Source organism: Culex quinquefasciatus, chromosome 3 (assembly GCF_015732765.1).
Source record: "Culex quinquefasciatus strain JHB chromosome 3, VPISU_Cqui_1.0_pri_paternal, whole genome shotgun sequence".
Lineage (NCBI taxonomy): Eukaryota > Metazoa > Arthropoda > Insecta > Diptera > Culicidae > Culex > Culex quinquefasciatus.
The window spans coordinates 161,438,089-161,446,924 of record NC_051863.1 but is presented as its reverse complement, the minus strand read 5'-3'; the positions used below and the strand labels follow the sequence as shown (position 1 = coordinate 161,446,924).

The following is an 8,836-nucleotide window of genomic DNA, read 5'->3' as shown; positions in this document are numbered from 1 at the left end:
TGTTGTAGTGAGAGGAGGGAGATTTGTTTACTAACATTTACATTTGTTTACCAACAAGTGAGAAGAATGCAAGAAGTTCAAATAGAGCTATCTAAGCCCGATCTCACACACACTAGCACACCATTTGTTTTGCTGGCTGGTACAAAATTTAACCTCACTTTTTTTCGTGTACGTACACGTAATACATGCGCACGTAGATAACTCTATTCTTAACTCACGCAGACGGTCCACGTCCGCGTCCGATTACGGCCATGCACTACGTAAATCTTGCCGAAGAAACATTCGTGTAGGCTGCAGAGGTTGATGGAAAGATGCACCAGTTTGTGATGCACTGTCTGTGCTTTAAGGAAATTCTGTCGATTCAACGGTCCATGCGGTGTCAACAGGTATATAGCGAAAAGCTGTGTGCTTGATGAGTCTGCAACTTCAACTATCGGACGAACATTCTTCCCTTTTGTTGAATTGCAGGCTTCTTGGGAGGGCTGCTGCTCCGTTCCAGAATAAAAAACCGTAATTTCAATCAAAATTACTTCTGATTTCGGTTAATATCTTGTAAATTACAATAATCCTCAGGCACGCGGAAATGGAAGCCGACTTTGAGCCGCTAGAGCCATCACTTCGGAACATCATCGATCAGAAAAGCTTAAAATGGATCTTTGTCGGTGGCAAGGGCGGAGTAGGAAAGACCACATGCAGCTGCAGCTTAGCGGTCCAGCTGGCCAAGGACCGGGAATCGGTGCTGATCATCTCGACCGATCCGGCGCACAACATTAGCGACGCCTTCGACCAGAAGTTCACCAAAGTCCCGAGCAAGGTGAACGGGTTCGACAATTTGTTCGCGATGGAAATTGATCCGAACGTCGGCTTGAACGAACTTCCCGATGAGTACTTTGAGGGTGAGAACTCGGCGATGAAGCTGAGCAAGGGCGTCTTCCAGGAGATCATCGGTGCGCTGCCCGGAATCGACGAGGCGATGAGTTACGCCGAAGTCATGAAGCTGGTCAAGGCGATGAACTTTTCGACGGTGGTGTTCGATACGGCTCCGACCGGGCACACGCTGCGGCTGCTTTCGTTCCCGCAGGTCGTGGAGAAGGGACTGGGCAAGCTGCTGCGGCTGAAGATGAAGCTGGCACCGTTCATCTCGCAGATGGGATCGCTGTTTGGGATGCAGGATTTCAACGCGGACACGCTGACGGGTGAGTGACTTTGATTCTACTTTTTGCAACTGGACAGAAAGTTAACTCGATTGTTTCACCCTTCCCCCCTTCAGGCAAGCTCGAGGAAATGCTCACCATCATCCGGCAGGTGAACGAACAGTTCCGCAACCCGGACCAAACCACCTTCGTGTGCGTTTGCATCGCCGAGTTCCTCTCGCTGTACGAAACCGAGCGGCTAGTCCAGGAGCTGACCAAGTGCGGCATCGACACGCACAACATCATCGTGAACCAGCTGCTGTTCCGGCGCGAAGGCCAGGCCCCGTGCGCCATGTGTTCGGCCCGGTACAAGGTGCAGGGCAAGTACCTGGACCAGATTGCCGATTTGTACGAGGATTTCCACGTGGTGAAGCTGCCCCTGCTGGACAAGGAGGTGCGCGGCGCGGAAAGGTGAAAAAGTTTTCGGTGAACCTGATCGAACCGTACTCGCCGGAAAAGGCGGCGGCGGAGGCGGTGGCGGAGGAGGAAGAGGAGGGAACTTCGAAGTAAATTGAGTGTGTGTGTGTGTGGGAAATTTGGTTAGGATTGTCGAGCTTGGGACACACATAATATATATTTTGTAACATTTCATCGTGGTTAGATCTAGAGGCTCGCTTGGGACAGAGACCTTTTTTTAGGTTTGAGGAATTTTGCAGACTGATCGTCTTTGAAGTTTTTCGACAGGTGAGAAGCAGTTTATTTACCTAGGTAGACGTTATTGAACAACATTACATTGTTTGGTTGGTTTTAAGAAAGTTTTCCGATAGCTAAGTTAACTTTTATTTCTTATGGAATGTAGCATCTCTGTCACATGATCGAGAGAATGAAATAAATCTTGTCTATCAAAAAATATATACCTTGTTGTTTTAATATTTGAAGCAGAAGTGACAATAGCTGCCGTGATCGGGGACTTTCTTTTATAATAAAAACACAGATATTTTGCAATTAGCAAACAACACGTCTTATTGCACACAAATTAACCACAAAACTGATTTGACAATCTTCATTCTCTCTTTCGCCTGCCGCGCGCATCTCGTTGTTTTCTCGCTCGTTGTTCTCTCGCGCAGCTCGCTAGTGCGCTCTCGCACTCAATCCGCAATCTGTCTGCTATAACAAGGCAGTATTCATGAAGGTGCGCACTTTTTGTTGCGCTCTTAAATGTTTTTTTTTTTTATGAATTATATTAATCTTATAATTAATACTCATTTAATAATTTATTACATATTCAATCCTGCAACCCTATAAACGCCAAAACTCATGTATTTCGCTAGCGTTCATAGATTCGGTTCGTGAAACCCTTTGATCCACCTTGCGACGACTTCTGAAAACTGTTCAATGGTTGGCCTTTTATACCCATCATGAAATATAACATGCTTACTTAATGTAATCAAACTGATGAGCAATGTTAATCTTAGAATAAAATGTAAAAGTTTTCAAGTAATATTGTCTAGAAATTTCTTAGTTTTTTTTTTCAATTAAATTCCTTAAAAATTAATTTAAACTTCTGAGGGTTAGTTATTGATTTTTTTAAGGCAGGAGGAAGCGCACTAAAAAAGATATGTTTTAGTCCATACGTTTCTTATTTTTAATTCAGTTTAATCGGGCAGAATTCTTTTGGAAGCCCTCCTTAAACCCAAAGAAATCATTTTGCGTTATCAGTTTGTCCATATCATATTTCATTTTAAAATAACTTTTGTCACTAAAAACTGAATGAAAGCTACCATTTTTGATTTTTATTAATTTTGATGTTTTCAATCTTTTCAGAAAATTCCAGAATCGGCAAAAAGGTGATTAAATGAAAAATAGAAAAACCAAGATCAAATTTCCTTTTGAATTTATTTATTTTATTTGAAAATCTAACTAAAAAAAAATGTAAAAAAAAGTGTTTTTTGCACTTGCGGTAGTATTTTTTAGGATTAGACAAATAGTTATTCAGAAGATCATACCTACAACTTTGCCGAAGATTAAAATCGATTAAAAAAATCCTTCAAAACATATTTACAGATTTTTTGAATTTTCAAAAAGTTTTGTTTAGATACTCCGCGCCATTTCAACCAAACAAAGCTCTTTAGGGCGCAAATAAAAAGCGATTGATTGAGCTATTAGAGAAAATTGGTTTGGAGTTTCAAAAATCATGCCTTTATTTGCCTATATCTGAACATATTTTTATCAGATTTCTCGGACAATTTTTTTTTTGTATTTATTTAGGACCTTTTAACTATGAGTCTTTCGGGTCCTGTCGGACAATTTCACAAAATTGTGAAGTTTCATTAATAGGATTCCGAGATGTTTTTGCCTTCCTCACCTTACTGAGGAAAGGCTATAAAATCACTCGAAAAATGAACTTCTTAATTTGACCTCGTAGACCCACCTTCACGTATACAGATCGACTCAGAAACATGTCTGTGTGGATGTGTGTAGGTGGGTGGACAAAAAAATTGTCACTCGATTATCTCCGGACTGGATGAACGGATTTTGACCATATTAGTCTCGTTCGATCCATCTTGGGGTCCCATAGGTCTCTATTTAAAATCAGCAAGTTTAGTTAAGTACTTCAAAAGTTATGCTAAAAAAACGATTTTTGCGTATGTCCGGAAGATTGTAAAAAAGGGTGGTTTTTGCAAGAAACCCTATCATGTTATACATTTTCAGAAAGGTATTAAAAAGACCTTTCCAATGAGCCCAAAACATTGAAGATCTGACAACCCCTTCAAAAGTTATTAGCACTTAAGTGTTATTTGTACACTTTTTGGAGGCCGGATCTCAGATATTTCAGTAAAAATTATGTCCGGGTCCATCATGCGACCCATCGTTAGTTAGATAATTAAAAGACCTTTCAAATGAGCCTAAAACATCAAGGATCTAACAATTCTATCAAAAGTTATTGGCACTTAAGTGTTATTTATATACTTTCTGAAGGCCGGATCTGAGATATTGTGATAAAAATATTGTCTGAATCTTCCATGTGAACTTTCGTTGGATAGGTTTTTTTTATCAGACCTTGCCGATGAGCCAGAAAAATTGAAGGTCTGTGAACCCTATCAAAAGAAATCAGTAATAAAATTGATTTGTTAAACATGTTAAGGGATTGTTGCTATTTTTACTGAATGTATTGACTTTATGAATGTGAGGAAGGCACCAACCACCTAAAGGAGGATTAAATATCGTTTTTTTTAACAAAAATTGAGTAGGGTATTATAACTATTAGTGGACCCCTAGTAGAGCCGAAGCGCATTTTTAACAAATTTTAAATATTTTAAGCACTTTTTCATAACCCTTTGTACAAAACAATGAAATCTGAAGTCTTTTGAACAATTTTGACTATTTTTTTTGTCAGTTATTTGCTTGTGAGCTCGAAATTGAGCAGTTCTTCGCTTTATTTGGTAAAGTTCCTTAAACTTACATTATTTCGACTTCCTGAAGTTAAATAATCAGTCAAAAAATGATTGGATAGTTAATTCAATCATAAAATATAAATGCAGTTTTGTTGGGAAAATGCTAGTGGCCATGGCTGATTTCAGATGTCGAACTCAAAACACTTATTTTGATGAAAAGGATTTTTTTTTTGTTTTGAGTGATTTGTCATTTTCTCAAATGTCACTGTCAAAATTCGTTACGTCGGTTGTGAAGATTCAGAAATTCTGAGTGGCTCAATGTTACTCAATTCGACTCAAAATTTCTCAAAATTACTCACTGTCTTACCCCTTGGATTTTATTGAATTTTTCATCAAAAACCCTTCAGAGGGCAAGGGGCTGGAAACTCTAATATAACTTAGGAATACTGAGTATACTAACGATATTCCAGTATACTTGTTAGTATACTAACTTAAAAGCAATAAACTGTTAGTATATTAAAATACTCTCAGTATATTGGTAAGTATACTGGCGATATGCAAAGGAAATAATAAGTATACTAACATATATTTTGATATACTGGTTAACGCAGGGTGGCCACCAGATTTCGATTTTCAATTTACCGGTTTTTTCCCGGTTTTTCCCGGAATGTTTTTAAGCCAAACTTCAATGTTTTTTAGGCTAGCATTAGTATCAAAATACTTTTTGAAGGCATAAATTTGGTTCAAAGTTTGAATTCCTTAAGCAAGCTTTCAAATATCTTGAGAACAAAGTAAGTAAGTTGTAAACGCCGTTTTTATCTCTTTCCAATCCAAACCTCTAATTTCACAAATGGTTGGGATTTTACAAACTCAAAATAAAAAAAAAAAACGTTTTTATTCTTTAGAATAACATAAATTATTATTAGAATGCAGGAAATGAATTAACAAGAAAAGGTTTGCAAAAATACATTGTTATCAACATTTATGTAAATGCTCGTAAATTTTCTTTGAAAAAAAGTTTTGTGAATTCAAGAAAAACGATTCTTCCAAGAATCACCAATTCCTGTGAACTAATTATTAAGTTTTTCGTTTTCGTTTTACGGAGCAAGGTGGGGGACGCGGCCTCAAGTCAGTCCAAGTCCGGTTACTTGTGGAAAAAAGGGTAGTGGCCGAACTAGTATTGCCTACAAAATGAACACCACTGGAAGATATAGGGGATCGGGAGGGGGAAGGTGAAAGAAAATAAGTGTAGGTGTGAGTTGTAAGAACTTGGATGACTTGAGCAGTTACGTTAATCTAAGTTTAACACTGAATATAGAAAATCTGAAATTATGATTCAAAGTAAAAAGGCCCGAAAGTAATTAAATTATGAGTTAATTAAATAAGAAAATGTAACTAATCGGAGATTTATACAAAGGAAACCTATAATGAATTTCAAATTTAAAGGAAATTAAAAAAATACTGGAAAACAAAAGATGAAAACTAAGTTGTCTAGGGAATATAAATCTTGAGGCCTTTTACTGGGCCCGTCTTGTCACGTCCGTCAGTAGTCTTGTGGTACATTACAATTAGAAGCAGATCTGCCAATAAAATAGTACACTTTGACAAATTTAACTAATAATTTATGCCCAATTATTCATTTTAGGAAAACTAACTAACTTGAATCAACAACCTCAACTAAACTGTCTGAAAGTAACTTGAATCTCAAATCCCCGAAATTTTAAATACAAAGGCAAACATTCCTTTACCTAGTTTTTAAACATGACTTGCCGCTTCCAAAACCAATAAACATAAATGAACAGTTCATAATTTACAAGGTGAATACTCTTCGTTAAGAAGAATATTTCGTGCCTTCCATTTCATTAGGGCACAGAAGCTCTGCAAACAAGAGTGTATCCCTATCATACTTTAATATAAACTGTCATTTGAGTGAAAGAGATGAACTCCTGTTCACAAAACTAATGTGTCCCTTTCAAATGTTAGGCTCCATTCGATCGTCAAAACTCCAGTAAATCCTCGATTCGCAACAATGGTCGATACAACCATAATCCGAGAACCGTTAGTTCAACAGATTAACGAATTTTGTCCGATATCATTCCATTATTGATTGATCGAGACTCTATGGATGTTTTGACCGTTCCGAATGGTTAGTGTATCACTTAAATTGAAATCAGAGATTCTAATAGCATCACTTAACTCGCCTAGAACTGTCGGCCTGGAATTATTAAACAATCTAAAGTTACAAAAAAAACTAGCTACTCTGAGTGCCTTGCTAAAACTTATTTATTAAAATACCAGATCCTAACCTAACACCCACATTAAGATAAGAAAAAATCACGCTTCTGTTTTTGTGATTAATTAAATTATTGCTTTATGAGTCTCTACCTAAGCTAACGATGTATCAAAAAGATTTAAACCTGTTCCTACCAGATTTTACAAACAAGAATATTGAGATGCAAATAAAAAAATCAATATCTTGCAATTTTACATAGTACAAAAGTTGTGATTTCTATCAACACAAGTATATAAATATAAAATAAATGTGTGATATATATCAACATCGGAAACCATCTTTGCAAGTAGCCCTAAAACGACGGCAACGTGTGGCTCCATCTCCAGGGGTGAACTAATTATTAAGTTTTTGCATCATTAGTCCAAACAAAAATTTATACACTTTGGCAGCAGTGCAGGAAAAGTGCCATAGAAAGTAAAAAAAAAAACGGTACCGGTAACGGTAACCGATTAATTATCTTCGGTAAGTTAATACATACATTGATGGGATGAATTTGAAATTTGGAATTTTTCGAAAATACAAAATGGTAAACATTGTAAAAAATTGCCGTTTTGCGATTTTTTCAACAACGCATAAGGCTGATATAAATTTTATTTAAAGTTTTTGTCGCCCCCTTTCAAAGTTGACCCGAAAAATCAGGGGGCAAAAAAATAGTTTTTCAAAAAACATCAAAATGGAAATTTGAGTGCAATCAGCTGAAATCTGTTTAAAGTGCATTTCCTTGCCTTTAGAACCATTTTTAAGCATGTTTGGGTTGATTTAATAATCTCTTGAATTTTTGAAAATGTTCCATCTTTAGTATCGCAAAGTTTTTTTCGTTGACATTTTTATTTTCGACAAATTTTTACATTTTTTGAAGATTAATGATTGCAAAATAATTGAACTAGTTTAAAATGCCTTTTTTAACACTTTTTGCATTCAAATGTTGAGACTATGGCATGTTCTTTAAATTTTTATATATTTTTATTTTTTTTGTAAATCTTGTTTCTAGAGTTGTTTAAAAACTTATACTAGATAGGCCAAACAACGTCGTTTCTTCAAATCAGTTTTCTAAGTAAAGCTTCAAAATGAAATGTATTTCTTTATTTCTTTTAAACTACCGTAAACTGGGGTCAATCGGGACACATGGGGCGAATTGGGACAGCAGTTTTAACCATGTTGGAGCACAATATTTAGATTTTTCTGGTTGGTTTTGTATAGAACAGACTCAGACCAACAAAATGTGTACAAAAAAACGGAATCGACGTAACACCTTATAATGTGGCCCTCTTAAACCTTGCGGTTTTGTCAACGGTTCCACAGGTGTGTATCGTTCTTTTTTGCGACAAGACTCCGCCTCCCGGGTCTCCTAAGTGGGAAAGTATGGCACGGGGAGAGGGCACCGAATACCTATATTTACACTTAGAATTTTTGCGTCCGCCTCGGGATTCGAACCAGCGACCTCTGGATTGTGAGTCCAGTGCGCGGTCCGATTGATCCACACAGGCAGACAACACACACAAAATGTGTACATCCATTTCCAAATTTAAAAGCTTTATGTACTCTAAAAACGGCTGTCCCTATTCAGACTATAGTCCCGATTCGCCCCAGATTACGGTATCTGCTAAAAATGTCAATAAATTCGGAAATATTCCTTTTGTAAACCAAATTTTCATAGATTTTTTATTTGTACAAACATTTCTCATATATGTTTTAATTTTTATTTTTTTTTGTAAATTTCTGATGACGGACAAATTGTTTTTGAAACAGAGATTTTTGAAACTGCTCAAAATATACATTCAAAAGATTTTCAAGAACTGTTTTGATTTCAGATTTAAACATGCTATTTAATTGTACTTTTCAGAAGTTGTAGTTATTTTCAATAAAGAATAATTCGATTTTATCTCTAAAAAATAGAATGGTTGACAAAATTCTTAACTGCTTTAATTTTTAAACATTTTTGATCCATTCTTTTGTTGCTGAGATACAGGCCACGAAAAATATTTTAAAAAGAGTGTATTTTGTGTGACAATTCG

At 36.4% G+C, this 8,836-nt stretch overlaps 1 protein-coding gene across 1 annotated transcript; it reads left to right on the top strand.

The window, feature by feature from the left end:
• Positions 1-446: 446 nt before the first annotated feature.
• Positions 447-2,047, top strand: LOC119770470 (ATPase ASNA1 homolog). The gene is made up of 3 exons (XM_038265421.1): positions 447-510; positions 574-1,196; positions 1,271-2,047. Exons 2-3 carry the CDS (start codon positions 584-586, stop codon positions 1,606-1,608), a joined length of 951 nt encoding a protein of 316 aa, XP_038121349.1. The 5' UTR covers positions 447-510; positions 574-583; the 3' UTR covers positions 1,609-2,047.
• Positions 2,048-8,836: the final 6,789 nt, after the last annotated feature.

Bases quoted from the DNA above. Each gene is read 5' to 3' on its own strand.
- LOC119770470 (XM_038265421.1), top strand. From the start codon at position 584: ATGGAAGCCGACTTTGAGCCGCTAGAGCCATCACTTCGGAACATCATC. The intron at 1,197-1,270 runs GTGAGTGACTTT...TCCCCCCTTCAG, and splicing joins CAACGCGGACACGCTGACGG to GCAAGCTCGAGGAAATGCTC.